Source organism: Salvelinus alpinus, chromosome 3, assembly GCF_045679555.1.
Source record: "Salvelinus alpinus chromosome 3, SLU_Salpinus.1, whole genome shotgun sequence".
NCBI lineage: Eukaryota > Metazoa > Chordata > Actinopteri > Salmoniformes > Salmonidae > Salvelinus > Salvelinus alpinus.
Window position 1 is genome coordinate 22668904 of NC_092088.1, and position 19652 is coordinate 22688555.

The 19652-nt window shown below is 41.5% G+C and overlaps 1 protein-coding gene across 1 annotated transcript; it reads left to right on the plus strand.

The window, feature by feature from the left end:
• Positions 1–6233: 6233 nt before the first annotated feature.
• abi3b (ABI family, member 3b) lies at positions 6234–8987 on the plus strand. Its single transcript, XM_071392098.1, has 5 exons — positions 6234–6496; positions 6867–7034; positions 7239–7418; positions 7691–7836; positions 8017–8987. The coding sequence occupies exons 1-5, from the start codon at positions 6356–6358 to the stop codon at positions 8774–8776; spliced, it is 1395 nt and encodes a 464-aa protein (XP_071248199.1). The 5' UTR covers positions 6234–6355; the 3' UTR covers positions 8777–8987.
• Positions 8988–19652: the final 10665 nt, after the last annotated feature.

Consider the following 19652-nt stretch of genomic DNA (forward strand, 5'->3'; position numbering starts at 1 on the left):
GTATGATGATAATGTCGTAGTTCAGCCACGACTTCGTGAAGCATAAGATATTACAGTTTTTAATGTCGCGTTGGTAGTTTAATCTTCCTCGTAGGTCGTCAATTTTATTTTCCAATGATTGCATGTTAGCTAGTAGAACGGAAGGCAGTGGGGGTTTATTCAATTGCATACGAATTCTCAGAAGGCAGCCCAACCTCCGCCCTCTTTTTCTCCGTCTTCTCTTCATGACAAGGATTTGGGCCTGTTCCCGGGAAAGCAGTATGTCCTTCACATCGGGCTCGTCGGACTCGTTAAAGGGGAAAAAAAAGCTTCTGCCAGTTCGTGGTGAGTTATCGCTGTTCTGTTGTCCAAAAGTTATTTTCAGTCATAATGACAGAGCGATATTCACATGACAGCACAGCCACAAAGTCAGAACAACTTTGACAACAGATGCTGCTCCATCAGGAGAAATCAATAGGCGAATATCACAGCCAATCACAACACTGGTGGGTAAGTAATACTGTGAAACTTTCATTTACTATTACTGCAGATAGAGCCTCCCGGGTGGCGCAGTGGTCTAGGGCACTGCATCGCAGCGCTAGCTGTGCCACCAGAGACTCTGGGTTCGCGCCCAGGCTCTGTCGCAGCCGGTCGCGACCGGGAGGTCCGTGGGGCGACGCACAATTGGCCTAGCGCCGTCTGGGTTAGGGAGGGTTTGGCCGGTAGGGATATCTTTGTCTCATCGCGCACCAGCGACTCCTGTGGCGAGCCGGGCGCAGTGCACGCTAACCAAGGTCGCCAGGTGCACGGTGTTTCCTCCAACACATTGGTGCGGCTGGCTTCCAGGTTGGATGCGCGCTGTGTTAAGAAGCAGTGCAGCTAGGTTGGGTTGTGTTTCGGAGGACCCATGGCTTTTGACCTTCGTCTCTCCCGAGCCCGTACGGGAGTTGTAGCGATGAGACAAGATAGTAACTACTAACAATTGGATACCATGAAATTGGGGAGAAAAAGGAGGTAAAATTAAAATAAAAAAAAGAGATAGTAAACACTTACTCCACTATTACTGGACATTTTCTGAAATTCCAATTCCAAAATAATTTTTTTAAATCCTATGTTTAGCACCTTTAAACTCAACATGGGAAAACAGCTATTTTTTTGTTGTTATAAGGGTACACACCCCAAGCTGATCAACAACAGTTCTTTTTTACTGAACTGAGTGGAGAAAAAGAAGCTTTGAGGTCTTGAGAAATCAGTACTGTAAATTTGAAGCTGATAATCCCAGCCAGTTCACCCCTGATACAAGCCAGTATTGGGCGTCTGTCCATGTCTGAGGACGTCGGGAGATGATGTGGAAACCGGCCACTAGGGGCAACAGTGAGCGTAATCTTTAAGTAGGTTTCAACGTGGGGTAGGGGATGGGGGAGTTCATACCTAAACTTAACCTTAAACACTTTAAAATGTTATGTTTGCAATAATTTAGAAATTTGACATTTGAAAAACATGGATGAACGTCTAATTCTGGATAATCCATCAGAATTGGATCTAAGGTCAATGTTACTGGGGACAAAAAAACTGTCCTGGGCCAATAGTGTCAGACAGCAAGCTGGCTGTAATGATAGTGTCGGTTTACTACTGTCCATGCAAGGCAACCCCAGTCAAGCCTTCCTCCAGACTCAGGACTATAATTGAATTGAGAAGCTGTAATGGAACTCTGTGAAGCGTGGCGAAGCCGTGATAGCCCTGGGCATCCAATCACTACAAATAAAAGAGGCATAAGGTTATTGGATGTGGATTGTGTGTGGGGGGGGGGGGGGGTCCGAGAACCCAGTGTACATGGTTCACTCATCGACTCTGTTGTGGATTGTGTCTCGTTTCTCTGCCCATATTGTGAGGCTATAGCAGGGATTGGAGTAAACAGAGATGTTGTCACTGTGTTTATGTCATGGTCCCCTACACTTTTTTCAATCAATTCGCTATCTTCATTGTTCCGGTGGATTGTGATCACACAATGGTGCGTGCACACAACGTTGAAATTCTTTTCTGACAGTGTCATCTTAGAAAACATCCAAATACCATCGGTGTCTTTTGGTATGGTTATAGTAGTACCGTAGATGATAGAAAATAGAAGTGCAACTCACTTCAGTAAGGATACTGTGATCAATTCCTTAACAGAAGTTTCAGGCTCCCTGGCCCTCGTCATAAAATAATTATCAAATGTGTTGAGGAAGTTTAATCTCTTGGGGATATTTTGTGATGCACTTTGTTTGCATTTAAGGTTTAACCCAAATAAATGTCCATGGATGGCTGAATTTAGATGGAATGTACATGGCGTATAGGTTCTATAATGACTATACCCAATGAGTAATATTATATCCTAGCCTCTTGGCTGTAGAAGAAACACATGCATGGGACACTGCTGTGAAACAGATTCTGGAGAAAAATAATTGGTTGCCTTGTGGTGGCTATGGCGTTACTCAACATAGCAATGTCTCGGTACTATTTAACTTCACTCTGGCCTCGATATAAGCCTAACAATTTTTGTCAAATCAAATGTGAAACTGCACCTTATTCACAAGCCAAGAGATGATCTTACCATAACACGTGGAACCTTCAGTAACACACAGAACTACTGTATGCGATCTTAAAAGCAATCTTACGTAACGTGGCAACTAGAAAGTGCTTCGTCATAGCAAAGTAATCAGTGTTCAGCGTAATCATAAAACAGGGCATTAATGGTTCCTAAAGGCCCGCTCTGCACTCATCAAGCTCAGAGAGCTACTAATGTAATGACTGGAGGTCAATGGGAACACAGTGAGGGGAACATTGAAGAGAGCAACCTTGAGGTCTCACTTCATTCTCCATGGTACATCAGTGTGGTCTCTCTATAGACTGTCCCAGGCATAACAACAAGGGCTTGGTATTATAATGAGTGTTTAAGCATTCATATTTCATCACAATTCATCATTCACAATATTAATAATTGCTTAATTTATTCTAAATGTAGTCAGTGTTATCGTATTGTAACAAGCTCTCTGTGGGTATCCATTGCAAGGCTTATTAAACGAAGCAGAAGAACAAACACTTGCTATGAAATAACAGACATTAGTCAATGTCAGACTGTGGGGAACGCTTAGTGCTGCACAAAACACTCCATTAGGAAGAAACGGGAGTATTCTTATACAAATGAATGCATCCTCAGGGAGATACTGCACAGTATGCAGCGAAGTATAGTTTTACTGCTTAATGTTGAACAAGGAAAAGGACCCTGACACTTTTCTTTGTATCTACCTCTCAATAGTCTGTCAGAGTGGAACTACAGAATATGAAACGTATAATATTTGTCTGCAAATCAATTGTAATTCTCTTTGAACAATGATCGGAGACTTCATTATTGTTCACAATTTTTCTCAGCTAAAACCCCATTCAATGAGCTAAACAATCTGTAGTTCATTTCATCGCCAAAGATGTACACTGAGTATACCAAACATTAGGAACACCTTCCTAATATTAAGTTGCACCCGCCCCCTCCTTTCGCCCTCAGAACAGCCTCAATTCGTCAGGGCATGGACTCTACAAGGTGTCGAAAGCTGGCACACATACACAATCCATGTCTCAAGGCTTAAAAATCATTCTTTAACCTGTCTCCTCCCCTTCACCTACACTGATTGAAATGGATTTAACAAGTGACATCAATAAGGGATCCTAGCTTTCACCTGGATTCACCTGATCAGTCTATGGCATGGAAATAGTTACATTTTTGTATACTCAGTGTATATGAGTAGGGCTGTGGCGGTCACTAAATTTTGTTAGGCGGTTTATTGTCAAGCAAATAACTGTCGGGCTCATGGTATTTGACCGTTAACCTCTACTTAACACCCATCCCGGATCCGGGAGCATCCTCATCAGTAAAAGCGGACTAGCATAGCCTAGCATAGCGCCACAAGTAAATAATAGCATATAAATATCATGAAATCACAAGTCCAATACAGCAAATGAAAGATAAACATCTTGTGAATCCAGCCATCATTTCCGATTTTTTAAAATGTTTTACAGCGAAAACACAATATGTATTTCTATTAGCTAACCACAATAGCCAAAGACTCAACCGCATATTTTCACAATTTTTCTACCGCATAGGTAGCTATCACAAAACCGACCAAATAGAGATATAATTAGTCAGTAACCAAGAAACAACTTAATCAGATGACAGTCTTATAACATGTTATACAATAAATGTATGTTTTGTTCGAAAATGTGCATATTTGAGGTATAAATCATAGTTTTACATTGCAGCTACCATCAAAAATATCACCAAAGCAGCCAGAATAATTACAGAGAGCAACGTGAAATAACTAAATACTCATCATAAAACATTTATGAAAAATACATGGTGTACAGCAAATGAAAGATAAACATCTTGTGAATCCAGCCAATATTTCATATTTTTTAAAGTGTTTTACAGCGAAAACACAATATAGCATTATATTAGCTTACCACAATAGCCAAACACACAACCGCATTTATTCACCGCATAGATAGCATTCGCAAAAACCAGCAAAAGATATAAAATGAATCACTAACCTTGACCAACTTCATCAGATGACAGTCTTATAACATCAGGTTATACAATACACTTTTTACCATAACAAACAGCTTGCGTTATTGCGAGACAGCGCCCAGAGAATAGGAATGAACATTTCCCACAGAAATACGAAATAACATCATAAATTGTTCTTACTTTTGCTGAGCTTCCATCAGAATCTTGTACAAGGAGTCCTAGGTGCAGAATAAATCGTCATTAGTGCTGAATACCAGGCAGTTAGCAATTTTGGTAGGCTACTAATGACCATCAGCAGCATCACCATAACTAAACGGTCACATGGAATTTGACTGCCTTCATGACTCGTGACCGCCGGTTTGGCAATAATATGGTCAGCCCTCTATATGAGCCATAAACAATGTGATGTGGACAAGATACCTGACGCACCGCACGTTTGTTCAAAATGGCTTTCGACACATTATCAGGTATTTTTTATTGGCTTATTGATAAGCAATCATAGCAGCGTCAGAACATTATCAGGGACATTGTACAGGGGCGGACTGGGCTTAAAATGGGCCTGCTCATCTGGCATATACCCAAAATGCCAGATGGCCAGTCCGCCCCTAGACATTGATACATGGCAGCACTTCACTTATTGATTGACTTCATTCAATGTGGATCAAAGGCTGTATAGTCTTTACAATCTTCGCGGCAGGCTCTTTTGTTAGGAGCCTATCAATGGATCATGGCAAGAAGTAAAGTAACTTACAATGCAGCAAATATACAGATGGATGCATGATTTGGATGGATGTGTTTTATTAAAAAACATATATTTGACATATTATCATAATTTTATGCCATTATGGAGATAGAGTAGGGTATTGATTTCGATGGATATATAGATAGAGGTAGCCACATAGCCCAGACAGATAGGCAGGCAGGTAGGTAGGTAGCTAATGAGAAGGGACCTATTTGAACTGCTGAGGCCATTGTAGAAAATGCATTATAAGACTGACCTCTAGTGGAGGTTCAGTAGAGAAGCTTTATCCTGTTAATGTATTTATGGACCTTGCACTTTTCCTTTCATTGGGGTCTTTGAAATAAAGACTATGTTAGAAAAATAACCAAAAAGGCGAGCCTAAGCAATGTTGTTATTTAAATAAAATCGATATTTGGGTGCTGACATTTAAAACGTAGGCCTATAAATTAAATAATTTCAATGTATAAAATCGTGATTATTCAAGTAGCCTAGCTTTAGGCTACCTTATTATATGATTATCAACCGTGCTAAATCGTATGGCTGGTTTTTACGTTTAGCCTGTAATATTAACACCGTAGCCTAGTTGGAGTCAAAACTCATACCTTGCGGTTGTTCCGCATTCAGCAGCAACTCCTTGCAGCAGCATGCCTCGCCTGTCACTTCACCTGGAGTGTATTCATAGTCGGATTCCGTTGCAAAACGTGTTTTCTATTGCAAAACGTTTTGCAACAGAAACCGTTTAGAGTTTACTCTAGGAACCAAAGTTAACCAAACAGAGCAAACTGAACGAACCAGGGAGGGACCTACCTGTATTTGTCTAATAGAAACGATCGTTTTCGTAGCAAAACGTTTTCCGTTTGGATTAAACGGTTTCCGTTAGAAAACGTTTTGCAAAACTTCAAACTTTTTTCAACGGAATCGGAGTAATGAATGCACCCTTTTAGTCTAGCTCGCTGGCGGGACGCTTTCGTTCGTCGTCCTCGACTATTGATATAAGAACACACCCACAGAGTTTGACACACCTTTACTTTGTAGTTAACTATTGCACATTCTTTCCGGACCGAACTAAGTCTAAAATGACGGAGCAAAATAATTGTTCAGAACTTGCTACGCAAATATTAAAAGATGCTCCCGCGTCGAGAAAAGCGCTTATTGACAACTATAACAACCTTCACAAAGTGGCCGATTACTGTGAAAACAATTATTTAGGCCTACAGGTGAGTATTTTTTGACAATGATAACAGAATTAACTAACTGAATTATTCTAATAGGCTTAGTCCATTTATTTGTTTATTGAATATATTTTTGGGAAATTGTGAATTACTTTTACTTGCTTGCTGTGATCTTTCTCTTTCTGTTTTTGAAACAAAAACGGTACGATGCCTTCTTTATAACGTAGTTATAAAACATTTTAATTTAAAGCCTTAGGCCTACCCATTTTGAGGGAACATTGAGGCATATGAAAGGGCAAGTTATGCACTTTTCTGTTTATCATATTATTCTGATTGTGTCGAAAAGTATAGGAACACTGTAAGTTTTGATATACCATACCTTTGCCAAGAAAATAATGCTTGAAACATGATTAAGGATGAGGACACATGGAGGGGTTTGGAGGAGACCAAGGCTTTGACCACTCAGGCTTTGGCCAGTGTGGCCTACCAGATCAACAGCCTAGCCACTTCTGTCCTGAGACTGCTGGACACCCAGGCCATGCAGCTGAAAGACATGGAGAACTCCCTCAACCTCCTCTCTCTGGTGAGAAACACTGCCGCTTTATGGGTCAGTTAGCTCATGAGGCTACACTACAGTATGGGGCTTTTTGCTCAATAGATGAAGTACAGTACAGTATTGCGTCACATGGCACCCTATTCCATATATAGTGCACTACCTCACTATATAGGTAACAGGGTGCCATTTGGGACCTAAACTCAGTGTTGTAATACCTGTGATATCTCCCAGGCTGTAGCTATCCATCAGGAGAAGGTGTCTCGGAGAGAGATGGGAATTTTCACCACAGTAACGAAGTTGGCTTGCGCCAAATTAATGAGCCCTCCCAAAGCTGGCCGTGAGCCCGAGGGTTGCTACATCAGAAGACCCATATCCTTCACCGAACTGGACACACTGGGCCACAGCTTTAACGTGAGGACAGCTGGGAGAATGTTTCCCTCATGGATACGTTTATCCCATTAGACTTAGCATTGTTTTTCTGTTTTTCTGTAATATGATATTTATTGACTGTCCATAGATAGTAAATAGCAGTCAACATTATTGTAATTACAATTACTAGCACTTAGTTACTTATTAGCGCCTACTTTGTAATTCAATCCCGCCAGAGCAATGTTATTGGGCCATCTAGACTTTAGAGCAGTAATATGGTTGTGGTGTTTTTCTCAATTTATTGTCTTCCCCAGCTCAATGAGTTGCAGCCTCGGAAAAGAACAGTGACCACAGAGAGCGTGCGGAGTACAGGGAGCTGTGGCCCTGTGGAGTGTCCCGTTGCTCCTGCTACCCAGCCTGGGGAACCCTCATCAGCCAGTGTCAATAAGGATTTCTATAGGTAAGCACAGCGCTAGTTAGGGTGGTGATGGGATAGGACCAATTAGCATACTGTAGTTAAGCTCATCATGAAATCATGCCCCTAAAACCAGTACCATCTGTTAGTATTACATGGCTTTAACTGTCTCAAAGATAAAGTGATACATTCATTGAATGGAACCTTCTCATTCTACCCTCCCAGGTCCAATCTTGGCATTAATGTGGCCCTACCATCGGTGCCCACCTTGCCAGTCTCCTCAAACCTCACCCAAAACTGCCCACAACCCCCTCCTGGATCCACGTTTGACTCCAACATCCCACCTCCTCCTCCTCTACCACCTGGTTCCATGGGCACTGGTCCTCCTCCTCCTACACCCTCCATGACCTCATCAAATAACCTCCCTCCTCCTACACCGAATGCATCCCCTAATGTTCCCTCTCCGCCACCCCCTCCTCCACCTCCTGCCAGCTCATCAAATAGCTTCCCCCCTCCTCCTCCTCCTCCTCCACCTGGTTCAATGGGTAATGCTCCACCTCCTCCGCCACCTCCACCTCCACCCAGCTCATCAAATAGCTTACTCCCTCCTCCACCTCCACATGGTTCAATGGGTAATGTTCCACCTCCTCCGCCACCTCCACCTCCTCCCAGCTCATCAAATAGCTTCCTCCCTCCTCCTCCTCCACCTGGTTCAATGGGTAATGTTCCACCTCCTCCGCCACCTCCACCTCCTCCCAGCTCATCAAATAGCTTCCCTCCTCCTCCTCCACCTGGTTCAATGGGTAATGCTCCTCCTCATCCTCCACCTCCTCCCAGCTCATCAAATAGCTTCCCTCGTCCTCCTCCTCCTCCACCTGGTTCAATGGGTAATGCTCCTCCTCCACCACCTCCTCCTCCTCTCCCTGGTACCTCCACTAAGGTGCCCCCACCTCCTCCACCACCCCCACCTCCTCCTCTTCCATAACTTATATTGTTACGTGTCTTCCCTATCAACCTTCTGCTATGTAGGGATTACATGGCACAGCAATGAATTGAGCTGAATATGGTATGTAGCATGAATACAGTGTGTGATCATGATTGAGTTTTTATGAATATGTGATAAACAAACGTGATTTATTTCAATTTGAAAGTATATTGATGACAGGATTCTGCATTAAAGGAAGTTTTTAAATCTATATTTTGCTTTGTTGTGTTTTGCAGAAGCTACCTCTATGTCCACCAGTGTTATGTTATGGTTCTCCATTCAGTTATACAGTTAATCAGCCATTCAATTATACAGTTATTCAGTTATACAGTTATATACTTACTCTGTTATGCAGACAACGCCACACCACTCTGTTATGCATTTGACAACGCCACACCACTACGAAGACCATACAACACAAACAGATCTGGGACCAGCCTACTATAGCCTACATATCTCTCACAAAATCCCTCCAAAAGTGCACATTCCTACCAATGTAAAGCAGCTGTGGGTCTCACTCATCCAAACTACCCCGACGTGTCCCAACAATGCCCAGACTGCATTCCTCAGTGACATGCCTTAACGTGGACCCCTTGTTTTTCTCATTAGCCTTATATTCTTCATTTCCCTCCCTCTAATAGTCTTACACATCTATATCATATCTCTTATACAGTATGTTTATTAATATCTCCATTTGAGTCTCCATTCCATGTGCCTCAAAGCAATTGGCTGATGTAGGTTGTGTCACAAATAGCACCCTATTCCCTATATAGTGTGCACTAAATAGAGAATAGGGTGCTATTTGGGACGTTGGCGTAGCTTCAAAGTGTTGTGCGTCACTGATAGTACCTGACAGTAAACATGCTTAGGGTCTTTGAACAGGTCAATAAGGCTGTAAAAGTTTTCGTCTTTGCGTACTTCCTGTGACAGAGTATGAAAGAAACTCACAGGTCGACATACAGGTTGCTGTACATTCAGAGGTCTTGGTTGTTAAGGTAAGGTGCATTTTGAATACATCTATTAATACAAAATGCAGTAATAATGTAGTAATCATTGGTGACAGGATATTGTATGACTGTTGTCTTACTCCAAATCCAACTGATTTTCATTTAGACTTTGAAGTCTGAATGAAACATAAGTACATTAGTACATCATACAAGGTCCAAATTCATTCAACCCAGTTCAATTATTTTAACATGGTCATGGTTGGGTAGAGGGAGGCACCATAACAACTACGCCTCTCCCTCTTTCTAACAGTGTATAAAGCGTGCTTTTTAGCACCACTTTCCCATTGGATTGTAGCATGGTATTAAATGGTTGTTGACAGGGGCTTTGTAATGATCACTCTTGTCATTGGGCATTTATGGACAAAAGGGTCAAAGGTTTATGCTCCAGTTTACTTGTTTTAATTTGTAAAAGAGGTCAAACTTGTACAATTAAATGTAGCTTATTCGGTTGTCTGTGACTTCAGGGATATAAATCACTACTCCGATTCTGTTGCAAAACGTTTTGTTTGCTCTGTTTGCTTCCGATTGATTCTTAAACGGTAAAAAGTTTCCGTAATAAATACACCCCTGATCACATCTCTCTGCTGATCAGTGGTCAGTGGCCTGCTCAAAGTCTGCTCCGTTTGGCCTTTAGAACAAATGTAAAGGATGCAGACTTTAGATAGACTTGTGTAATTCTTACCTACATTTTATGTAATCTGGGGCACCTAGAAAATGAAATTACTTCTGAGAACGTACTATGTAAGTGGTTCTGAACCGGTCACAAAAAGGGGTTGAGATGGGTTATTTCTGGTTCATGAAGCTGAGTCTGACATTGAATAGTAACTGAACATGACCGATTGACTAGCGCTTACTGTTGATTCACATAGAGCTTTTGAAAGTTCTAATAATGATGAGGCTGCTGAATAGAAATGTAAGGAATTTCCATGAACTGTACCTTAGAATTCTCTTTTGTGTGTTCTCCACACGGAGACAGAGGCCTGTCACAACAACAGACTGCGCATCATGCAGAATGAAAGTTGGTTACTTGATATGATAAAGTAAGTCTTTCTCTTTTTCATATTTTTTTGTGATCTCCACCTCTACCAAATGGAAACAAACATACTGATGTTCCAATTAACACACAGATGTGGATGTACTATATACTACACATTACAACAGTATGTGTGCAATAACATGAGGTTATATTTAAGCAATAAGGCACGAGGGGGTGTGGTATATGGCCAATATACCACGGCTAAGGGCTGTTCTTAGTGGCCATATACCACAAACCCCTGAGGTGCCTTTTTGCTATTATAAACGGATTACAAATGTTTTGTCCTACCAATGGTATACGGTCTGATATACCAAAGCTTTCAGCAAATCAGCATTCAGGTCTCAAACCACCCAGTTAATAATTTAAAAAAGTTTTTCACAATTCCTGACATTTAATCCTAGTATAAATTCCCTGTCTTAGGTCAGTTAGGATCACCACTTTATTTTAAGAATGTGAAATGTCAGAATAACAGTAGAGAGAATTATTTATTTCAGTTTTTATTTCTTTCATCACATTCCCAGTGGGTCAGAAGTTTACATACACTCAATTAGTTTTTGGTAGCATTGCCTTTAAATTGCTTAATTTGGGTCAAACGTTTCAGGTAGCCTTCCACAAGCTAACCACAATAAGTTGGGTGAATGTTGGCCCATTCCTCCTGACAGAGCTGGTGTAACTGAGTCAGGTTTGTAGGCCTCCTTGCTCGCACATGCTTTTTCAGTCCTGCCCACAAATTTTCTATAGGATTGCGGTCAGGTCTTTGTGATGGCCACTCCAATACCTTGACTTTGTTGTCCTTAAGCCATTTTGCCACAACTTTGGAAGTTTGTTTGGGATCATTGTCCAATTGGAAGACCCGTTTGCGACCAAGCTTTAACATCCTGATTGATGTCTTGAGATGTTGCTTCAATATATCCACATAATTGTCCTCCTCATGATGCCATCTATTTTCTGAAGTGCACCGGACTGGTGCAGCAAAGCACCCCGACAACATGATGCTGCCACCCCCGTAATTCACGGTTGGGATGGTGTTCTTCGGCTTGCAAGCATCCCCCTTTTTCCTCCAAACATAACGATGGGCATTATGGCCAAACAGTTCTATATTTGTTTCATCAGACCAGGGGACATTTCTCCAAAAAGTACGATCTTTGTCCTCATGTGCAGTTGCAACTGTAGTCTGGCTTTTTTATGGTGGTTTTGGAGCAGTGGCTTCTTCCTTGCTGAGCGGCCTTTCAGGTTATGTCGATATAGGACTCGTTTTACTGTGGGTATAGATACTTTTGTACCTGTTTCCTCCGGCATCTTCACAAGGTCCTTTGCTGTTGTTCTGGGATTGATTTGCACTTTTCGCACCAAATTAAGTTAATCTCTAGGAGACAGAACGCGTCTCCTTCTTGAGCGGTATGACGGCTGCGTGGTCCCATGGTGTTTAAACTTGTGTACTATTGTTTGTACAAATGAACGTGGTACCTTCAGGCATTTGGAAATTGCTCCCAAGGATGAACCAGACTTGTGGTGGTCTACAATTTTCTTTCTGAGGTCTTGGCTGATTTCTTTTGATTTTCACATGATGTCAAGCAAAGAGGCACTGAGTTTGAAGGTAGACCTTGAAATACATCCACAGGTACACCTCCAATTGACTCAAATTATGTCAATTAGTCTATCAGACGCTTCTAAAGCCATGACATCATTTTCTGGAATTTTCCAAGCTGTTTAAAAGCACAGTCAACTTAGTGTATGTAAACTTCTGACCCACTGGAATTGTGATACAGTGAATTATAAGTGAAATAATCTGTCTTTAAACAATTGTTGGGAAAATTATTTGTGTCATGCACAAAGTAGATGTCCTAACCGACTAAGTTATTTGTTTGAGTGGTTGAAAAACGACTTTTAATGACTCCAACCTAACTGTATTTAAACTTCCGACTTCAACTGTACAGTACAGAGAATAGTTTTACAAAGATGTCCAAGAGCAAAACTAAGTGGCAATCCTTGTCACTTCCATGGTCATCAGTCATCATCAAACCTAAGTGTAATATATACTGTAGTTCTGGCTGTAGTAGACTGACTCCTGACTAAATCTTACATTCCTCAAACTACAATTCCCAGGTTCTTAATCACGCCTTTGATGTGCATAGCACTGTACCTGCTGTGTTGCCGTAGAAAATGGCCATGCACTCAGGAAGAAGAGTCAGATGACTCCTCTATCTATGTCATCCCTATGCATGAAGAAGAGAGGACAGAAGGACGAAGAGAGGAGCCAAGTCCCCCCAGTAGACCTCCTCGGCCCTCAAGGGCCCCAACCCCTCCACCGTTACCCACGACTGTCTACAGACCTCCCTATAGAGAACTACCGCCGTATAGCTCAGTGGATCTCATCAACCCTGCACCGCCATACACTCCGGTACGACATCCCTCCACTGCTAGGTTGACCTCCTCAAACTGTCAACAGACATCTTGATTGTAAAGACTTTCAGCGGCTGTCAACACTTTCCCCCATTTTGTAATTTAGGGGGGAAACATCAGCTTTGCAAAACCAGACTGAATGCTGTGCTCACTATGTTTCACTTGAATCAGGCTAGAAAAAAAGAACTTGCTTTTAAAAACACGGGCAGTGCGATCTTCTAAGCAGTCTAGTGACCGAACTACTAGAAACATTTTAAGTGATCTACTGAGTTTTTAAGTGATCTACTCCTCTTGAAGAAACAGAAACTACACACAGACAGAGGTATCAGTGACTATAACCTTTCAACTTGGCACTAACATGAACCTGACTCCTCTCCATTGCAGTTTGACCCAAAGGACCCAGAGGACGTTCCACCTTCCTACCGAGCGGTGATAGAGGACATACCACCCGTCTACTCAGCAGTGGTGGTGTCAGATGACCTTCCATCTGTCTGGTATCCGCCACTGCCCCCAGTCTCACCCCCTTACTCCCAAGTCCAGGTTACGTCCAACTCCCGTTATCAAGACCCTAACATGGATGCGACTTGCACAATAGAGAATTACATTTAATCCCACAGCACTTCTGCTACAGCCTAGTCCCAGATTTGTTAGTGCTGTCTTGCCAACACCTATAGGCAGCACAAATAGATCTGGGACCAGGCTATGTCTGCTATTCCCTTGCACCTCCATGGGGTTCATATAGAGCTCTGAACATACATATTCAGTCCGTCCAAAGAACAATGCTGATTAATCTACGTTTTTGAGGAAAGTTTGGATTTATGTGATACAGGTAGGGCCTAGAGTTGTTCCCGGTTAGTGAAAACTCAGGGCCTGAAAAACTGTATAGTGGTACATCTTATTTAAATTGAACACTTTCGTCACTGACGTGACATTGTACTGTAAAGTATCTGGTTCGGCTTGTGTAGAGGACTGGGCCATCATGGAGTCATTGTTAATTTCGTCAACAAAAATAGTGAATAAAATAATCACCCAGGTGACTCTCTTGCTTCACCTTAACCAGTCAACACCACCAGCCTTCTAGTTAGCTAGAATACTCTTTGCTGGTTAAGAAATACAAGCTGCTTTACCAAATTAAAAACAATAACAGCATTGTGTTTAATAGTAAAACAACAGTCTAGCTATGTTTTTCTCTTCCTTGAGTAGGCTATAGAAAAGTAGGCCGTCTTTAAATTTGTAGTCTCGTTCAACCCTCCCACTTTTCCCACTGCATTTCATATACATGTTCTGTAGTCAAGTGTCCCTCTTTTCCTCCGAGAAAACGGCTTGATTTAAGCCCTTAATGTACCATTTAAAAGACATGACCCATAATACCAGCGCTATGTTTTTTATATTTATATCGTGCATTGGCGGGCAGCATTTTACATTCATAAAGGATATCGCAGGCCGTTCTAAAACTAGGTTACTTGCGGACCGGACCGTTATTTGTTTAGGCTACACCTTGTTCAGTCATGTTACCTCATTAGCTAGCTAAAGCTAACAACCTGGGGGAATGTTCAGCAGGACGCAACGTTTTGAAACGTTCAGATATAAATATGCTCTGTAGAACAAACATTCCTCTCTGACATGTTAAATAAGAAATAACGTAGGCTCTATTCTTGGAATTTCTATCTGCAACGTTCAAGAACGTTTTTCAACTGAACGTGGCCCTGGTAACATTACTAGTAGCCTACTGGAAAGTATTCAGACCCCTTGACTTTTTCCAAATGTTGTTACTTTTCAGCCTTATTCTAAAATGGATTAAATAAAAAATTATCCTCAGCAATCTACACACAATACCCTATAATGACAAAGTGAAAACAGGTTTTTAGAATTTTGGGCAAATTTATAAAAAATAAAAAAAACACATTTACATAAGTATTCAGCAACGAAATTGAGCTCAGGTGCATCCTGTTTTCATTGATCATTCTTGAGATGTTTCTACAACGTCATTGGAGTCCACCTGTGGTAAATTCAATTGATTGGACACGATTTGGAAAGGCACACACCCGTCTATATAAGGTCCCAAAGTTGACAGTGCATGTCAGAGCAAAAACCAAGCCATGAGGTCGAAGGAATTGTCCGTAGAGCTCCGAGACAGGATTGTGTCGAGGCACAAATCTGGGGAAGGGTACCAAAACATTTCTGCAGCATTGAAGGTCCCCAAGAACACAGTGGCCTCCAAGACATTTCCTAGAGCTAGCCGCCCAGCCAAACTGAGCAATCGGGGGAGAAGGGCATTGGTCAGGGAGGTGACCAAAAACCTGATGGTCACTCTGGCAGAGCTCTAGAGTTCCTCTGTGGAGATGGGAGAACCTTCCAGAAGGACAACCATCTCTGCAGCACTCCACCAATCAGGCCTTTATGGTAGAGTGGCCAGACGGAAGCCACTCCTTAGTAAAAGGCACATAACAGCCCGCTTGGAGTTTGCCAAAAAGCACCTAAAGACTCTCAGACCATGAAAAAACAAGATTCTCTGGTCTGATGAAACAAAGATTGCACTCTTTGGCCTGAATGTCAAGTGTCATGTCTGGAGGAGACCTGGCACCATCCCTACTGTGAAGCATGGTGGTGGCAACATCATGCTGTAGGGATGTTTTTCATTGCAGGGACTGGGAGACTAGTCAGGATCGAGGGAAAGATGAACGGAGCAAAGTACAGAGAGATCCTTGATGAAAACCTGCTCCAGAACGATCAAGACCTCAGCCTGGGGCAAAGGTTCACCTTCCAACAGGACAACGACCCTAATCACACAGCAAGGCAAGAGTTGCTTCGGGACAAGGCTCTGAATGTCCTTGAGTGGCCCAGCCAGAGCCTGGACTTGAACCCGATCGAACATCTCTGGATAGACCTGAAAATAGCTGTGCAGCAACGCTCCCCATCCAACCTGACAGAGCTTGAGAGAATCTGCAGAGAAGAAAGGAAGAAACCCCCCAAATACAGGTGTGCCAAGCTTGTAGAGTCATACCCAGCAGACTTGAGGCTGTAATCGCTGCCAAAGTTGCTTCAACAAAGTACTGAGTAAAGGGTCTGTGATATTTATTTTATTTTATATACATTTGCTACAATTTCTAAAAACGTGTTTTTGATTTGTCATTATGGGGTATTGTGTGTAGATTGATGAAGGAAAAATCTATTTGATCAATTTTAGAACAATTTTAGAATAAATAACCTAACAAATTGTGGAAAAAGTCAAGGGGTTTGAATACTTTCCGAAGGCACTGTATATGCAACCATTTTGTGGCACAGAGAGAAAGCAAAAGGGATTGTAAACCATTTATTGAAATTCTTCTTGCCACTACACAAATTCTGACTGGGTAAATAACTATATTTTGAGTTAATGTGGACCCAGTGACTCAGACTTGAGCACTTGGACCAGGACTCAAGCACTGGGACTCTGACTTCAGCCATAGGGACTCATGACTTACTTATGACTTGGACTCGAGCACAGGGTACTTGGGACTTGATTCGGACTTGAGGTTTAGTGACTCAAATATATCACTGGGTGAAATAGTTATTAGCTCCCTTTCAAAATCATTAGCCCCTGTTCTACTTTTGGACATCAATGTGGCGTCTGTGAAACATTCATAACAATGGTAATGACGCGACCGAATGATGGCGGCGCAATCCATACTACTTTGCGGCACCATCTGGTGATTGAGTCTTTCTCTCATGTCTGTTTGTTTTGTATGTAATGTGTAATATCTATGTAGGCTGAATTAGGAATTTACATGGTCAGAGAATTCTAATACAATATAATTCTTATTTACAGTACCAGTCAAAAGTTTGGACACACCTACTCATTCAAGGATTTTTCTATATTTTTACTACATTGTAGAATAATAGGGAAGAAATCAAAATTATGAAATAACACATATGGAATTACGTAGTAACCAAAAAAGTGTTAAACAAATCAAAATATATGTTATATTTGAGATTCTTCAAAGTAGCCACCCTTTGCCTTGATGACAGCTTGCCCACTCTAGGCATTTTCTCAACTAGCTTCATGAGGAATGCTTTCCAACAGTTTTGAAGGAGTTCCCACATATGCTGAGCACTTGGTAGCTAATTTTCCTTCACTCTGTGGTCCAACTCATCCCAAACCGTCTCAATTGGGTTGAGGTCAGATGATTGTGGAGGCAAGGTCTTCTGATGTAGCACGCCATCACTCTCCTTCTTGGTCAAATAGCCCTTACACAGCCGGAGGTTTGTTTTGGGTCATTGTCCTGTTGAAAAACAAATGATAGTCCCACTAAGCGCAAACCAAATTGGATGGCGTAACGCTGCAGAATGCTGTGGTTGCCATGCTGGCTATGTGTGCCTTGAAATCTAAATAAATCAGCAACAGTGTCACCAGCAAAGCACCATCACACCTCCCCCTCCATGCTTCACGGTGGGAACCACACATGCAGAGATTATCCGTTCACAAAGACACGGCGGTTGGAACCAAAAATCTCAAATTTGGACTCATCAGACCAAAGGACTGATTTCCACCGGTCTAATGTCCATTGCTCATGTTTCTTGGCCAAAGCAAGTCTCTTCTTCTTATTGGTGTCCTTTAGTAGTGGTTTCTTTGCAGCAATTTGACCATGAAGGCCTGATTCACACAGCCTCCTCAACAGTTGATTTTGAGATATGTCTGTTACTTGAACTCTGAAGCATTTATTTGGCCTGCAATCTGAGGTGCAGTTAACTCTAATGAACTGTAACTCTGGGTCTTTCTTTCCTGTGGCAGTCCTCGTGAGAGCTAGTTTCATCATAGCGCTTGGTGGGTTTTGCGACTGCACTTGAAGAAACTTTCTTGAAGAAAGTTCCTGAAATCTTCCGGATTGACTGACCTTCATGTCTTAAAGTAATGATGAACTGTCCTTTCTCTTTGCTTATTTGAGCTGTTCTTGCCATAATATGGACTTGGTCTTTTATCATATAGGGCTATCTTCTGTATACCATCCCTACCTTGTCACAACACAATTGACCTACCTTGTCAATTCCACAAATTAACTTTTAACAAGGCACACCTGTTAATTGAAATGCGTTCCAGGTGACTACCTCATGAAGCTGGTTGAGAGAATGCCAACAGTGTGCAAAGCTGTCATCAAGACAAAGGGTGGCTACTTTCAAGAACCCCAAATATAAATATAATTTGTTTAACACTTTTTTTGGTTACGACATGATTTATTTCATAGTTTTGATGTCTTCACTATTATTCACAATGTAGAAAATAGTACAAATAAAGAAAAACCCTGGAATGAGAAGGTGTGTCCAAACTTTGACTGGTACTGTATGTTTGTCAAATTTTCTTCTGTTGGGAAGACAATAGGAGTTATGCAGAAAAATATGTCGATAGGACCATTTTTTGTACTATATGTTTGTCCACATGGAAATCAGTGATTTGTGTTTACTATAGGTTGAGGCAAATGTGATGTGACTACAATGTGACTATAATGAAAGGGCATTTGGTTGACAAAAATGACCCAGTGTTTTCGTACATTTTGACAATAGACTAAATTAGATATTCAAATGACAAAAATGTGTCTAAGACTTAAGGATATTTTAGTCAAAAATTACTAAGACTAGACCAAATCTAAAAAACGAGTGCCAAAATTAACACTGTATGGATGATTTTCTCTTTATCTTTTGGAAAGAGTTTATTGCGAAGGTATAACGCTGAATAAATGCACCTTTATATTTGTCATAATTTGACAAATAGTGCTGAAATAAATGATATTGTTTACATTAATGTACATTATTTTGATTTATGTCATTTCTATTAAAAACGAGAAGAAAAAAACGATGCAACACTTACTGTGCAACATCCTGTTTGTTTGTAATGCGGATAGAGCACTCAAGGAAGAAGCTGCAGCAAATCTAAAAACAAAATACATTCACTCCATATAGAAGTGAAGCACTGCCTCTTTTTTTTATTTTTTATTATTTTTATTTAATTCTTATTTACAATGACGGCCTACCGAGGGAACAGTGGGTTAACTGCCTTGTTCAGGGGCAGAACGAAAGATTTTGACAGATTTTTACTTCGTCAGCTCGGGACAGATTCAGGTGTAGACCTTTCACTGTAAGGTCTACACCTGTTGTATTCGGTGCATGTGACAAATAACATTTGATTTGATTAGTGATGCCACCTAGAGATGGAGTGTGGATGTGTAGTCTCCCAAACCAGCCCCTCGCCCCTACTTACTTGTTCGGTGGGCCCCCCCTTGTACCTTCTTCACTGAAGAAACTCAAAAGGTGACTTCCAGAGTGGCAAGCAGATCAAATAAAGACATCAACTTTGGGACACACTGGTGACTTGAATGATGCAATTCATGTTCCATATTTAAATAATAAAACAAGCATGAAATTCAAACGAACATATTAAGCCACGAGGACGAGGCAA

What these genes read in the sequence shown, in the direction of transcription:
- abi3b (XM_071392098.1), top strand. Translation starts at nt 6,356, where the DNA reads ATGACGGAGCAAAATAATTGTTCAGAACTTGCTACGCAAATATTAAAA. An exon ending in ACAATTATTTAGGCCTACAG is followed by an intron (nt 6,497 to 6,866) that starts GTGAGTATTTTT and finishes AACATGATTAAG; the next exon opens with GATGAGGACACATGGAGGGG. An exon ending in CACTGGGCCACAGCTTTAAC is followed by an intron (nt 7,419 to 7,690) that starts GTGAGGACAGCT and finishes TGTCTTCCCCAG; the next exon opens with CTCAATGAGTTGCAGCCTCG.